General features: G+C 48.3%; 1 protein-coding gene across 1 annotated transcript in view; it reads left to right on the top strand.

Annotated features, from left to right (window-relative positions):
- Window positions 1-1,685: 1,685 nt before the first annotated feature.
- NPHS1 (NPHS1 adhesion molecule, nephrin) overlaps window positions 1,686-15,738 on the top strand; it is a 60,905-nt gene continuing 46,852 nt past the window's right edge. The window contains 6 exon segments of the mRNA XM_077337038.1: window positions 1,686-1,796; window positions 2,836-3,027; window positions 7,712-7,834; window positions 9,522-9,653; window positions 11,437-11,518; window positions 14,528-14,631. Coding sequence (XP_077193153.1) covers window positions 1,736-1,796; window positions 2,836-3,027; window positions 7,712-7,834; window positions 9,522-9,653; window positions 11,437-11,518; window positions 14,528-14,631 — 694 coding nt within the window. The 5' untranslated portion in view covers window positions 1,686-1,735.

Raw genomic sequence — 15,738 nt, 5'->3', positions numbered from 1 at the left:
GAGAGCTCATGGGGTGACCTTGGGCTTCTCATAGACTCTCAGCCTAACCTAACAGTAGGGCTGCTGGGTCCAGGTTGGAAAACTCCTGCAGATTTGGGGATGGAGCCTGGGGGAGACAGGGACCTCAGTGGGGTATAAGGCCATAGGGTTCCCCCTTCGAAGCATCCCTTTTCTACAGGGGAACTTTCTGTAGCCTGGAGAAGATTCCAGGGGCATCTCCAGGTCCCACCAGGAGGTTGGCATCCCAAGGGGGAGGATGATGCCAGCTGCTTTGTGTCTCCACTGGGGAGAAAGGGTGGGGTCTAAAGGAAGTAAGTAAATAAATCAATACAGTTATGTATGGCTTTAGTGTTCTGAGTAAAGCACCTTTCGCAGCCTTTGGGGACCTGCTTTTGAACCAACTCCCAACTTTTGCGGACTCCCTTGAAAGACATTTGCACACGGCTGTTTGCCTCCCCAACGTAAAATGCTGGAAGAGAACCTCAGGGAATTCTTGCACGGCAGCCAGACCATCTTAGGGGCTCCGTATGATAAAGGAATAAATAATAGTGGACGCGGCCACGTTTCATGCTTTTAATGCTTGCTGTTTATGCATCTTTGAGCAACCAGCTATATTCTGTGGCCTTTTCAGGTGGCGTGCAAAGGTAACCCCAGATTTGGCATTGAGTCTCCCAGGAAGTCTCCTCTCATAGCTCATGGCATTCCTCTTTCTCTCTCTGAGCTTTCAAACCCGTCCATCATGGAATCACGATCCATTTTTGGCTTCCATTTGGTCTAAGGCCTCAAGCAGCTGGGAGACGTCTCCAAGGGTTGCTAGGCTTTGGGTGGGGCCTAGCTGGACATCTCCCAGAAGTACAACAGATCCCCTGATGACGGAAATCATTTCCTCTGGAGAAAAGGGCTACCTTGGGGGTGGGTTCTGTGGCGTTATTCTCAGTTGAAATCCCCACATACCCTCCCCAGCCTCCACCCACAAACCTCCAGGTATTTCTCCAGTCAGAATTGTGAACCCTATGTCTTGGAGACCTGGATTTTTGCCCATATAGTAAATAGCTGCTCCTGGGATTGTATGAGATTAGGAAGATGCAGGGAGGGAGGCTAATCTGACCTTCCCTTTTGCCGTGGTCCCACTTTGGATCCCACCCCTTATGAGCCTGGTTTTTCAAGAAAAGAAATCCACCGGGATCTCTTTTCATGGAATTCCCATTGTGAAATCATAAGCAGGATTGGGAAATTTGGGGGCAGAGCCTGGAGAAGACAGAGAAGAAGAAGGGTAGGAACTTGATGGCGATGTGGTGCCACTCTAGGATTTCCATTTTGCCTAAGCTCTTTGGCAGAGGTAGTCAACCTGTGGTCCTCCAGATGTCCATGGACCACAATTCCTATGAGCCCCTGCCAGCAAACACTGGCAGGGGCTCATGGGAATTGCAGTCCATGGACATCTGGAGGACCACAGGTTGACTACCCCTGCTCTATGGTATACCATAGATCCTGCCCTACTGAAGCGGCCATTACCTCCAGAAGAATAACCTCTGGAAATCAGTCGGTCATTCTGGGAGAACTCCAGACCTCACCTGGATGTTGGTAACCCTAGTCTTACATGCCAACATTACCCAGAGAGGATCAGAGAGGGAAGAGAGCCTCTGGTGTGATTTCTCACAGTTCTCTGATTCCTCCTAGGTTTCCAGCTTCCCAGGATTCTGATTCTTACCTCCAAAGCAGCAGGGAGTGGGGAATGGTGCCTTGGGGCTTTGGAGTAATGCTCATCTGCCTTTTCCTGGGCCTGACAGAAGAAGGTGAGAATGTTCAGCCAAAGGGCAGCTCCTTACAGAAAGCAGTCTACCGGAAGCGACGGGCGTGCCGCTCGATCTCCTTCTGCTTCAACAGCTCACCACTTCCCCCGAATGAATTCCTTTAGGGCTGGGAACTCTGAAAGGGAGTATTTCGTCCTGGGTAATGGTAATTTGGCCGTGCCAAAGGTCACCGCAGCTGCTTCCCCCACCCAGTTTTCACACCCTGGTGGGATTTTATTATTGTTTTGAAGAGTCATCTGTTTTGCTTATAAGACAGTCAAACGTAAGGCTGCTTTTTCCTTCTTCAGCAGCTGGTGTGTGTTTGTGTGTGTGTGTGTGTGGGGGGGCACTGAGAATGTCGGACAAGGATCGGGAAGACCCAGGTTAAAATCTCCACTCATGGGGTTCCCTTGGCCCAGTCATTGCTTCTCCCCCTCGCCTACATGACAGGGTCGTTGTGGTGAGGATAAATTGGAGGAAGGGGGAGCAAAGTTGTAAGTTGCTCTGGGTTTCCAGTGAGAGAAAAGAGGGATGTAGAGAAGGTTCTGAGGTCTTTCCGGAATCCCCCTGCCCAACACTCTTTCAAACCCTACACATATTTTTGAACCCACAGAAAAGAAAAGAGCAGGTGAGCTACTTGAGGTCAGGAAAACAGTGTGGGAAAAGGAAGAGTTGGCACTTTGTTGTCAGATCAGAGGTCAGAGCGGGTTAGTACGGGGGTAGAAGGAAGACTAGAGATAGAAAGGACCAGGTTTTGATTGCTCACTCTGACAAAATGTTCATTGGATGACCTCTTGCCTGTCCCTAGCCTACCTCACAGGGTTGTTGTGAGGATCCAATGGAGGAGAATGATATCTGCCACCTTTTCACCTTTGCTTTTGATCTGAATGTAGAAAGTCCATTTGGTGGTCTGGCTTTCCTTCCTGGCCGCACAGAACTGGAAAGCCTCAGTTGTCATCAGTATTCAGGGAATAGCCAATGGCCGAGCGAAAACAGCTGCCAAGTGTCACAGATGCTTCTTGTTTCCCCGGCTGCCTTGCAGAGAATCTTCCACGGGCTGTCCTCGCACCGCCAGAGAACCTGGTCGTCTCGGAAGGGGAAACGGCTCTGCTCCGGTGCTCGGTGGAGAACGGGTCCAGCATCGTGCAGTGGGCAAAGGATGGGCTTCTGCTAGGTCCCAACCCCAAAATCCCAGGGTTCCCCCGCTACAGCATGGTTGGAGACCCTAGCAAAGGTGAGAGGTGGCGTAAGTCTGTGAGGTCACTGGGCCGGGCGTGTCTAGCTCTGTTTTGCCACACTGGGGCAGACTGGGTTGGGGAAACTGGCATGTACTAGAAGCCGGTACTGCAGGGCCATGTGGTCCAGGGGTCCGGCAGTGGGCAGTCCGGCCAGGGCATTTCCCTGAAAGTTCAGTGGCCAGTCTGTCCCGGCCACTCTGTGAACGTTAAGGCAAAGGCATTTGGCAGTTCGGCTAACTACGGTTCGGTTGCGGGGATGGCGCACGAGCCGACGGCCAGCCTCGTTCGGTTCCGCTCCGAACGACTCGAACGCTTGCTGGATGGGTTGGCCTAGGGCTTCTGCAAAACGGTGCACGTCCCACTACACTGCCAATCCAAAGAGACTGGCAGCCAATAATGTCGCTGAGGATTACTTCGACGAGGGAGGATGGTGTGAAATCCTAACGTTTGTTTACAGCTGATGTAGACAGTTTGTGACTGACTGCCTTCCAAGCAAAGTCGCTGAGCCGTGGAGACGGGGGGTGGGGGCAGCGGCTGGGGACTGCATGAGAACATGCGTGGCACAGCCTTTTGTGCTGTACGGTCAGGAAGGAATAAATTGTAGCAACCTACAGGGCTGCAGACACACACGGGTTCGTGGGGTTCGTTTTCAGATTTCTAGATGTGTGACGTGGTGTTTTAACTCTTTCAACAATCGGGCGGATTTTAATTCATTGATTAATCAATATGAATAGGTGAGGAAAACAAGATCTCTTTATTCAGCAGCTGCAGAAGAGGAGACGGCAGCCAGAACCCCCAAAGAGAAGCCCCTGAAATCCAAAATGCAACCAGCATTTAGACATATACATATTCATAGTATTATTTCCCTAAAGCCTTACCAACTTTCTTCTGAACATACCCCAGTATTAGCTTATTTTTTATTTATTTATGATTCAATTTATATCTTGCCACTCCCACATCACGGCTCAGGGTGGGTCACAATCACCTTACAAAACCCCATCACTTCACTAAACATAATAAAGCTCAAGTTCAGGGAGGATGGTGTAGGTCTTTTTTGACTTGCTCATTGACTGTTATGGGATTTCTTTCCTTTAAATTTGGGCCTTCTGGCCAATGGCTTCTCAGAGCAATCCAAGGAGGGAGACACATATTTCCTACATGGAGAGGTGATTATGTGGTTAATAAGGTTTGTAAATTGAGAAGGGAGGAAGGCTTCTCTCTCTGTCTCTCTCTCTCTTTCCCTCTCTCTGTATAGAGGGGAATGCTACCCAGCTCCCCCCATCCCAAGTGACTCTTTCCTCCAGGGGAACTGATCTCTGCAGTCTGGAGAGGAGCTTTCATTCTGGGGGTCCTTCAAGTCCCACTCGGGGGCTGGCATTCCTGAACAGTGTCAGGGATAGATTCAAGTGGGTAACTGTGTTGGTCTGAAGCAGCACAACAAAACAAAATCAAAGTCCAGTGGCACCTTTAAGACCAACAAAGATTTATTCAAGGCGTGAGCTTTTGAGTGCAAGCACTCTTCCTCAGACTAAGAACTACCATCATGGCAGTGGGAATATAGAGTTAATTCTGTTAAATGAGTAAACAGTGTCACAACATCCAAATATGATCATTCTTTGCTAAAACAGCCAATCAGTTGTAGTTCACAAAAACATAGGAGAAATAAAACTGTCTATGTTAGTGACTAACGACTTACACTTTACGATTTGTTGCTTGCCCCATCTGGACAGGGATGTTAGTCTCCAGCTGGGACCTTGTGATCCCACTTCTGGGGTTTCTCAAAGCCTGAAGAATATTTTAGGGGTTTCTCAATGATAAAAAGAAGTTAAGAAAAGCTGATATAGCAGCAGTAATTGAGAAAACCCTCTGTAAGTACTTGGTCAACCAATGTTTTCATGTTTGATTGTAACTGTTTTTGATTGACTTTGATATTGAACTGAATTGAAGAACATGCTCAACATCCTGAAAGGTTTTCAGTCCTTCCAGCAAATTTTGCTATCAATTAAATATTTTCATTGAAGGAGGAAACTGTGACAAGTTTATGAATCGTTGGATGTTTATAGTTAGCGTTTTCATGGCAGACTCAATACGGGGTGGTTTGCCAGTGCCTCCCTCAGTCATTACCGATTACCCCCCAGCAAGCAAGCTGGGTACTCATTTTACCGACCTCGGAAGGATGGAAGGCTGAGTCAACCTTGAGCCGGCTGCTGGGATCGAACCCCCAGCCTCATAGGCAGAGCTTTCAGACTTCATGTCTGCTGCCTTACCACTCTAGGCTCTACCACACTAAAACCTGATTAAACCCACCCAGCTTGCGACCAGACTCCCACTTTGCCCTGCTCACAGGCTTAGACCTCCAGAGGACTGCCAGGGCATCCTGCCAAGAGATCCTGATGCTCTGGCTAACTCAGGGTAGGTTCCAGATCTTTCTCACCCTGGCCACAAATAAAGACTTGGTGGAAAATCTCCAGTTTTCAGGGCCTGATGGAGCTGAGACAGTTCCTTCAGGGCCCGTAGCCCACATGTCACGTATGTGCTCTTATTCTTCTTTGTCCTGACAAACCAATTAAAATCCCTGTATTTATGACTTCTCATCCATCAATGAAGAGACACCGTATGTTCTTTCCCAGGGATCCTGGTGCCCATGTAGCAGCAAGGGACCGTTTCAAGGGTCCTTTTAATGAAACTCCTCGAACCTCTTTGGAATTCCTGTGTTCTCTAATTAACTGATAACAAAAAAAAAGAAAGGCTCCTAGCTAATTGCTATAATATTTAATAAAGAGGCTATAAACGTCCCTTTTTCTGGTCTGCCTTGCCATCTCCAGCCAGGGAGGTTAGCATATCAATACATTTCGTATTAATTTAAGCCATTCCTGCTGGTTGATGAACTGAGAGCCATCTTGGGGTGGTGGTTAAGAGTGGCGGCTTCTAATCTGGTGAGCCGGGTTTGATTCCCCGCTTCTCTACATGCAGCCAGCCGGGTGCCCTTGGGCTAGTCACAGTCCTGTTCTCACAGAGCAATCTCTCTCGGAGCTCTCTATGCCCCACTTCCCTCACAGGATGTCTGCTGTGGGGAGAGGAAGGGAAAGCGATTGTAAGCCGCTTTGAGACTTCTTCAGGCAGTGAAAAGCAGGGCATAAGAACCAGCTCTTCTTCTTCTGTGGTACATTTGTTCTCCAGCCTTGGTGTACCTCCACATTGCTGATTTCTCCCTGGGTTTTCTCCCTGGGTCGGTTTAATCATCATTGTGTGCAATGCTGCAATGATATTGTGTAATAAGGCTGATTGTTGATGTGGAACACATCTTCTGGCGTGGCCTCTGGGACGGAAATGGGTACGGAAAAGATGTCCATAACACTGCCCCATGGAGCGTGCCAGAATAGGCCGGGGAAGTTGCTGGGTGCCATGGCAGATGGCAAGCTGGGGCAGCGCCAGCTGTTTTGGGAGGAGGCACAGCACTGCCCGAGGAGACCTGAGCAGTTGCGGGGCAGTGTGACAGCTGGGAGGGCCAGCAGTGCTGTGAAGGTGAGGAGAGGGGGGAGCAAGGAGAGGGGAAGAGGGGAAGACAGCAGGGAGTCTTGGTGGGGGGAGGGGGGAGGGAACCCAGTGGTCGGGAGATGAGAGGGAGCAAGGAGTCTGGGGGGGGGAGGGAGGAGGGGCCTGTGTGTATGTCTGAGGGAGAGGGGACCAGGGAGGTGGTAAGATAAGCGAGAGGTATGCGTGGTGAGGGCAGGGGGGAATAGGGGGGCAGGAGTTTGCGTGTCTGTGTGTGTGTGTCTCAGAGGGGGAGAGGGGAGGTCAGGCAAGTGAGAAGTCAGGGGGAATGGGAGGGAAAGACTTTGCGTGTCTGTGTGTGTGTCTCAGAGAGGAGGAGGGGGGAATAGGGGGAATAGGGGGGAGGTCAGGCAAGTGAGGTCAGGGGGGGTGAGGTCAGGGGGAATGGGAGGGAAGGAGTTTGTATGTGTGTGTGTGACTGAGATAACGGGAAAGGGGGGATCAAGGAGCCCCCGAGCAGGTATGTGTTCCACATACCTGTGAGAGTCTGGCTGTCACTACTTTAATTTTTTTGAACTATGAACATTTGAAGCTCTCTCAAACTGAATCAGACCCTTGATCCATCGCATTCAGTATTGTCTACCCAAAACGTCAGTGGCTCTCCAGGATCTCTTTCGTGACATATAGTAACAAATCCTTTAACTGGAGATGCCAGGAAGCGAGCTTGGGATCTTCTGCATGTCAAACAGGTGCCTTTGGATATATTTTCTCACAAGCGAAGTCAGCTGCAGTTAAGGTCCTCTGATTATGAGGGACCTCTAAATGCAAAAAAAATATATTAAAAATTAGAAAATCACATTTCAGCATCAGAATTTTTGGGGGTAACACTACGGAGCCTCACGGGAGGGACGGCGACATGATATAGCCTGATCTCATCTGGTCTCGGAGGCTGAGCAGGGTGGCTGGAGACCGCCAAGGAGGGCTCGGTAGAGGAAAGCAACGGCAGACCCCCTCTGCTGCTCCCTTGCCTTGAGCGTTGGATGGGGGCAACAATTGCTAGCGGGGCCTGTCATGCAATGAGTTTAGGGGCAAGAAGCAAACATAGCCCAGTCCCAAAAACTAAAGTGTGTGAAAGGAACAGCAAGGATGCATTGCTTAGCTTGACCTTATCTTTGGGTGCTTCAGGCGAACATAACCTGCAAATAGCAAGAAGCCAACTGGAAGACGACGCCCTGTATGAGTGTCAGGTGGGACCGTCGGAGAGAAGCAGCGCCGTCATCTCACAGAGCGTGTTGCTCAGCGTTCTTGGTAAGGACCCGAGAGAATCTGAGCCCTGTGCTCTTTTGCTCTTTCACCTGAGTTAGTGCCACCTCTTTCAGGACCCGTTTTGAAACAGCCTGGGTACTTGCTCCGCTAGCTGGGCCTTTTAAAAATTGTTGTAGACCTGCCTCTCTCTCTTCTTCCAGATCCCTCCTTAGAATCATAGAATCATAGAACCATAGAGTTAGAAGGGGCCATGCAGGCCATCTAGTCCAACCCCCTGCTCAACGCAGGATCAGCCCTAAGCATCCTAAAGCATCCAAGAAAAGTGTGCATCCAACCTTTGCTTGAAGACTGCCAGTGAGGGGGAGCTCACCACCTCCTTAGGCAGCCTATTCCACTGCTGAACTACTCTGACTGTGAAATTTTTCCCCCTGATATCTAGCCTATATCGTTGTACTTGTAGTTTAAACTCCTTCAAACCCCATCTTTCCCATGAAGCCTTAGTTATAAACCCACAGCGTCCATCCCCCCTGGCCTGAGATAAAACCAGGGATATGTAACTGTATTTGTATATACATTTGTATATGTATTTGTATATGTATCTCACCTGTTACCCAAGATCCCCCTTTTCCTCCTCTGTTTTTCTGGCTGCCAACATTTTGATTGGAATGGCAGAGGACTACTTTTGTGCTTTCATCACTCTGTAAAGTTTAATACATCTATATCTATATTTAGCCTAGTCCAGGGGTTCTCAATCTGGGGGTCGGGACCCTTTTGGGGGTCGAACGATCCTTTCACAGAGGCAGAACTGAACTGAGAAACCCTGGGGAAAAAAAACAATTTATATACAATAATGAACCATGGATCTTCACGCCATTGGACAGTTTCGGTTCGATTTCTGTGAAAGAACTCTGGCATAGTTTATGGCTGGGGGTCACCACAACATGAGGAACTGTATTAAAGGGTCGCGGCATTAGGAAGGTTGAGAACCGCTGATCTAGTCTGTCCTATCCTAGTCTCGTTAACACAGAACTGAAACCTTTGTTGACTTTTGGTATGCGTTTTGTGAAAGTTTGATTAAATTCGAGAGCCAGTTTGGTGTAGTGGTTAGGAGTGCGGACTTCTAATCTGGCATGCCGGGTTCGATTCTGCACTCCCCCACATGCAACCAGCTGGGTGACCTTGGGCTCGCCACGGCACTGATAAAACTGTTCTGACCAAGCAGTGATATCAGGGCTCTCTCAGCCTCACCCACCCCACAGGGTGTCTGTTGTGGAGAGAGGAATGGGAAGGCGACTGTAAGCCGCTTTGAGCCTCCTTCAGGTAGGGAAAAGCGACATATAAGAACCAACTCTTCTTCTTCTTCTTCTTCTAAATGTGCCTAAATTTGTTTATAGTGCAAAAAATTTGTTTTGGAAGTAATGCAAATATATGATGTTGGTGTGTGTCTTATTGCTCACCATCCTCAGAGGATTGTTTTTGGGGAAGAGATAAAGAGGCATAAAGAAGCAGGGTAGAAATACCATCAACTGTCTCTGTCTGTCATCGCTGAGTTGAAGATCTATTGTTCAGTTAATCAGGGGCACCTTTTGAGTCAATCAAGAGATTTTTTCCCCATCGATCCATTTAGCCAGTTAATTGACTCAAGTTGTCATTGTGGGAATGCTTCCGTGTTGGAACTGGAAAAGCAATTTGAGATTTCCATTGTCCCCTTTGCTTCTTTTCCTCACAGTGCCCCCTAGGACGGCACTCCTGACAGAATACCAGGCCAACAGCACAGTGACCTGGGTGGCTGGCATGGACTACACGGTGAACTGCCAGGTGAAAGATGCTAGGCCTGCCGCAGAGATTGCCTTCAGCAAAGGTGAGAGGGTTCCCGCAATCCTGTTAAGATCATAAGAGAAACCATCTTGGATCAGGCCAATGGCCCATCCAGTCCAACACTCTGTGTCATGTAATGGCAAAAAACCAGATGCCATCAGGAGGTCCACCAGCAGGGCCAGAACCATAAAAATCCTCCCACTGTTGCTGCCCCCACCCCAAGCAGGAAGAATGCAGAGCATCACTCCCCCAAATATAGCATTATATCTATACGTTGTGGTTAATACATTGTGGGTCCATCTAAACATTGTGTGATGGACGTCTGCTCTAGATGCTTATCCACCCCCCCCCCCTTGAGGCAGTCTATGCCTGTAGCCACCACCACTTCCTGCGGTAGTGAATTTCAGATGTTAATGCCTCTTTGTTCTAAGCCTATTGCTCATCAATTTCATTGAGTGCCTGTTAAGAGACTTCATTGAGAGCCAGCTTGGTGTAGTGGTTAGGAGTGAGGACTTCTAATCTGGCGAGCTGGATTTGATTCCCTGCTCCTCCACGTGCAGCCAGCTGGGTGATCTTGGGCTTGCCACAGTACTGATTAAGCTGTTCTGACCGATCAGTGATATCAGGGCTCTCTCAGCCTCACCTCCCTCACAGGGTGTCTGTTGTGGGGAGAGGAAAGGGAAGGCGAATGTAAGCTGCTTTGAGACTCCTTTGGGTAGAGAAAAGTGGCATATAAGAACCAACTCTTCAGTCTTCGTCTTTGTCTTCGGCTTCTTTCCGCTTCTTCTTCTTCTTCTTCTTCTTCTTCTTCTTCTTCTTCTTCTTCTTCTTCTTCTTCTTCTTCTTCTTCTTCTTCTTCTTCTTTGAGAAAGGGAGCAAGGTACTTCTTTCTCTACCTTCTCCATCTCATGCATAATTTTGTAAACCCCAGTCTTTGTTTCTCCAAACTGAAGAACCGTCGCCCCTTTAACTTTGTCCAGGTGGGATTTTGGATAGAGATGCCCTTATCGGAGCTGTGAGAAAGCCCCAGGTTTTTATTTCCTTTGGATGAGAGTACTGGGGGCAGAACACGTCTGTTTTATTGTTACTTCTTTGACAAAGATATAACCCAAGCACTCCTTTCAGACAATTATCCATTCAGGAAACAGCCACAGCCATAAAGCACATTAACATTCTTTTGTCAAAGGCCCTGTCGAGTCCCGTCAAGAATCACCTCAGACGTAACCGTTTTATAGGCCCATTCACAGTAAAAAGCCAACATCTTTGTAGAGTTTTATGGAAACAACACAGAGAGAGCTTCACTTTATGCAGACCGGCTTGGATCTTGTGATAAGTTCCTGCTAACAGATGTGGGGTGCAATTTTCACCAGTTCCCTTCTCCACTTTGTGTCCTCTCTGTCCTCAGGAGTAGTTTTTTTCAGGAGACATTTTGGGCTGCTGTTGAAGGGGCAGTTCTGGGTCCGATCCTTTGGGAAGTTTTTAGCTCTGTCTCATTGAAACAAAAAGCTGCTGCATGGTGTTGGGCTATGGCCCATCACTTTCTATCACTCTCATTGACCTCGCCGGTTTATCATGAGAGAAAAAACTGAGATAACTCCAGCTGTTTTGAGTGAGCTGTGGAAGACCATGCTAGGTTGTGCTTCATGTTCTTCAGCCTGAAGGAGACATGCCATTTGGATTTCTGCCTCAGGCACAAAAAATGACCTGAAACCACTCAGCTGAATGTTTCAGGTCCATCCCCTGGTGGGGCAAATTTTGACGGCCACTGTGGGAAGAGTTTGAAAGAAGTTTGTGGTCTCCTCATCCATTTCCTTATTTCTCTTCAGGTGACGACAGTGCGCTAGATGCTGAATTGAGCACCCAGCCGGGATCCAAAGACAAACTTTTCAGCACAGAGGCTGTGCTGAGGTAAAAAAACAAAACAAAACGAAAAAGCCCTGACAGTGTCCTATACTGAAATCCTGACAGTGTCCTACACAATCACTCCCCTCTTCCTAATGCTTCCTTACTTGCTGCCATAACTGTCTAGTTAGTTTGAAGCCTGGAGGGAAACATATCATTTGCCTGACAACTGCTGGAAGTTAGGGAGTCCTGGGTCTGGGGTTGTGTGAGCTGAAAAATAACTGGTTGGGGGGGGGGGAGACAGAAGTGACAGCATGTCACTCTAGGAATTTCAGGAAACTCTGTGGTAAAACAGTGCAGTTCCGGACAATTCTTCGATTGACATAAGCTGTGATTGACATGTGTGAGCTGTGAAATAACTGGCTTTGGGGGGGGGGGAGGAGAGACAGAAGTGACAGCATGCCACTCTAGGCATTTCTGGAAACTCTGTGGTAAAACAGTGCAGCTCTAGACAGTTCTTAGATTGATGTGACATCAGTGATTAAAAAATTTATCCCACCATCATTTGGAGCAGTGGTGGTTGGCTACTTAGCTTCCAAGATTGCATGGATTCATTTGAATCCCAACTGAGAAATGGAAACAATCATGGCCACTGCAGAGTATCTTGGAGAAATACTGGAAAACAACAGTAAGAACCATGAAATATACAAGTGTGTCTGTTTTCTGGGTTTCCCACTCAGAGTTCTGGGGGCATCCCAGTCTGATTTATTTATTAGGGGCCAAGTCTGTTGCATTCAGGAATACACAGGCACTAGATTAGGGAGGTGGGGTGGAAGAATTCTATGGACGGCCTCCCCCTCCCCGCAGGACCTGGAAAGGCTGCAGGAAGCTGTCAGGGAACTCACCGACAGGGGCAGCTCTCACGCGGCAGGGATCTGCAGCCTCCAAGCCTCGGGTGGGGGACGGAAGGCAATTGGCTGGCTGCTGGACAGACAGGCAAGCAAGCCGGTTGGAGGAGGAGGCACTCAGGGGCGGGACAGTCGCCCGGAGTGGTTGTTAAGCGCTGAGTGGCACTCAAGCCATGAGACACTCTCCTCCTTCAAGGCCTTACCAGAAATATATTATGTGGAACATAGTAAACTTAAATGCCACATCTCAAAAGACCTACTGAAGGCAGCCTGCAGTCAAAACAATATACTACAACCCAAACAAGCCGTTAAAAAACAAACTGGGGCATGAAAACAGCATAAACCAAATTTGAGAGCGCTAAAATGATAGCCGTATACAGTCTTTGGGCTAGAAACAGATCATAAAACAGATGAAACCCCTCAATTAAAAGCCTGGTGCCTCAAAGATAGTAAGGGAAGTGCCAGGCAAGCCTCGAATAGGAGGGCGTTCCAAAGGCAAGACACCATCAGTGAGATGTCCCAACTTGGGTCACCATTTGCTTCAAATGTGTGAGTTCTGCTTAGACAAGGGGCAGGCGGGAGTGCCGCTGCTTCCCACCGAGCAGAACGGGCCGGTCATGCCAAAAAGGCTGGCACCCGTGTCTCACTGCTGATGCTCGCCGCAGCTACGCTGATGACCCACCACGGCCGCGCTGGATACTGCGCGATACTGGATGGTATGTAGAATGAGGTGGGCGGGCATCGGGAGGCCACTATGGGCAGCCATGTTTATCCCAACTGAAGTGCACCCGGCGTATAGGATGACCCCCCCCCCCACTTGGAGGCATGTTTCTCGGGGGGGGGGGGAAGTAGACTTATACGCCAGCAAATACTGTAAGTTCTATTAGACCTTAATAAAGGTGGTCTAAGAACCTTTTGAGGGGCAGAGTTGTAAGGCAGCAGACATGCAGTCTGAAAGCTGTGCCCATGAGGCTGGGAGTTCAATTCCAGCAGCCGGCTCAAGGTTGACTCAGCCTTCCATCCTTCCGAAGTCGGTAAAATGAGTACCCAGCTTGCTGGGGGGTAAACGGTAATGACTGGGGAAGGCACTGGCAAACCACCCCGTATTGAGTCTGCCATGAAAACGCTGGAGGGCGTCACCCCAAGGGTCAGACATGACTCAGTACTTGCACAGGGGATACCGTTACCTTTACCTTTACCTTTAAAGGTGGTCTAATAAGTTAATAATGTAATTAAATTCCGGAAGTTCCATTGTTTGTAATTGTTATTAATATAACTTTATTGCATGTACATGTCCCTTGTCACCTGCCCTGAGCCAACCTGGAAAGGTGGGCTACATAAATAATAAATAATTATATATTATCCTTCAGCCTCACCTACCACAAAGAAATCAGAGTCCGGTAGCACCTTTAAGACCAACAAAGCATTCTTCCTCAGGCCATGAACTCCTTACATGACAGTGGGAATATATAGCAAAAATTAATTGTTACCTTAGTCAATTCCAGGGGATTGATTGGCTGCTTTGACAAAGAATTGCCATTGGCTGTATTTGGATGTGTGACACAGTTTACTAAGGTAACAATTAATTTTTGCTATATATTCCCTGACAGGTAAGGAGTTCTTATTCTGAGGAAGAGTGCTTGCACTCGAAAGCTCACGCCTTGAATAAATCTTTGTTGGTCTTAAAGGTGCTACTGGACTCTGATTTCGTTGTGCTTCTTCAGACCAACACGGCTACCCATCTGAATCTAATAAAATCAGAGTTCAGTCTTTAAGACCAAGGCATGAACTTTCGAGTGCAAGCACTCTTCCTCAGAGACTAGTCTGAGGAAGAGTGCTTGCGCTCGAAAGCTCACGCCTTGAATAAATCTTTGTGGGTCTTAAAGGTGCCACGGGACTCTGATTTTGTTGTGCTACTTTAGACCAACACGGCTACCCATTTGAATCTTCCTCAAAGCGTTGCTGTAAGGGGAAAAAGGGGGGAAGAAAGAATGATCCCAAGTTCCCTGGAAGAATTACAGGATATATTTATACAGATAACTGCCAATGGCTGACCCCAGCTTTGGACTGCACAACAAGGGACTCGGCCACAATATCCCACCACTGAGAACTGGTCCTGCAATACCAGCCTGCTCCAGATTTCTCTCTCCTTTGCTTTTCTTTCCAGGATCATCCCCCAGAGCTCAGACAATAGGAAATGGCTCATGTGCCGAGCTTCTAACACAGCCTCTTTAATCCCAGCGGCTGCCGGTTTCGCCATGAACGTCCTGTGTGAGTAATTCTGAATGCTTTGCCAGACCTTGACAAGGAAACCTAATAATACCGGTGACCGAGCGCAGTCAGGAAACTTTTATTACAACCTAATAAAAAAAAAAAAGCTAACACAAAAGGAACTGGGGACTGAGGAGGAGAAAAGGAGGCCGAGAGGTGGAGGAGGAGGACGAGGGACATTATCCAGGGCAGCTGTAATTAAAAGGGGGGAAGAAAAGAAAAGAAACAGAGACTCCCAGGAACGAGAGAGGGAGAGCACGCTAACAAAGAGGATCTGGGGAAATGCACAAGCAAATGAATAGGCTTGCGGGCTCCTTCCTTTTTTTAAAAAAAGAGAGGGGAGGTAGATGCCATCTGAATCTCTGCTTGTTACCAAAGGTAGGGAAAAGAGGCAGATGATGTGCGGGGTGTGGAGTGGAAAAGGTGTGGGAAAGGTGGCGGCTGTTTCTCCTGCAATTTGGCATCTGAAAGCGTTGGTACAGATCTCTGGGTTGCAATCTGGCGACCTTCCAGAGCAAGTCCTCCTTCGGCCTGCATCCCTTCCGCAGGGTCGTTGTATGATTGGGAGGAGGCCAGGTATTTCCACCTGTGTCATTCAGGTCACCCATCCCGGGAGGAAATTTTTTTTTTAAAAAAAAGTAGATCCAATTGGAAAGAAACTGTTCAGAAGCACAAAAGTAGCGTGTAAGACAGAAAGTACGTGGGTGGTCTTGGACTTCGGAGTGATGCCATTTGAAAGCGAACGTCTTGCTTTCATGTTAGCATTCGAAAGGGGGAAAAAAAGGTGTCCCGTAAAAACATGTATTGTCTTCTTTTTAATGCTCTAATAATGAAGCGGGAAGACCGCTTTTATTTATTCCAGGAGATTTAGATGCAGGCTCTCCACAATAGCAGGAGCCTGCCTCCTCCACAAAGGGAAAGTAGAAGAATAGCGATGCCTTTTTCTTTTGCTCCCGTGAAAGGGAAGTGGGGGGGTGTGTTTTAATTCCGAACAGAACGTGCGGGTAGGCTGCCGTTGCCCTGATATGCAAAGCCCAGGGTCTTGTCAGCTCTCAGAAGCCAAGCAGGGCCTGCCCTGGTCCATACTTGAAAGGGAGGCAACCAAGG

The sequence above is a fragment of the Paroedura picta genome, chromosome 5 (assembly GCF_049243985.1).
Source record: "Paroedura picta isolate Pp20150507F chromosome 5, Ppicta_v3.0, whole genome shotgun sequence".
NCBI lineage: Eukaryota > Metazoa > Chordata > Lepidosauria > Squamata > Gekkonidae > Paroedura > Paroedura picta.
Note: the sequence above shows the minus strand (reverse complement) of the source record. Positions and strands in the feature narration are given on the sequence as shown.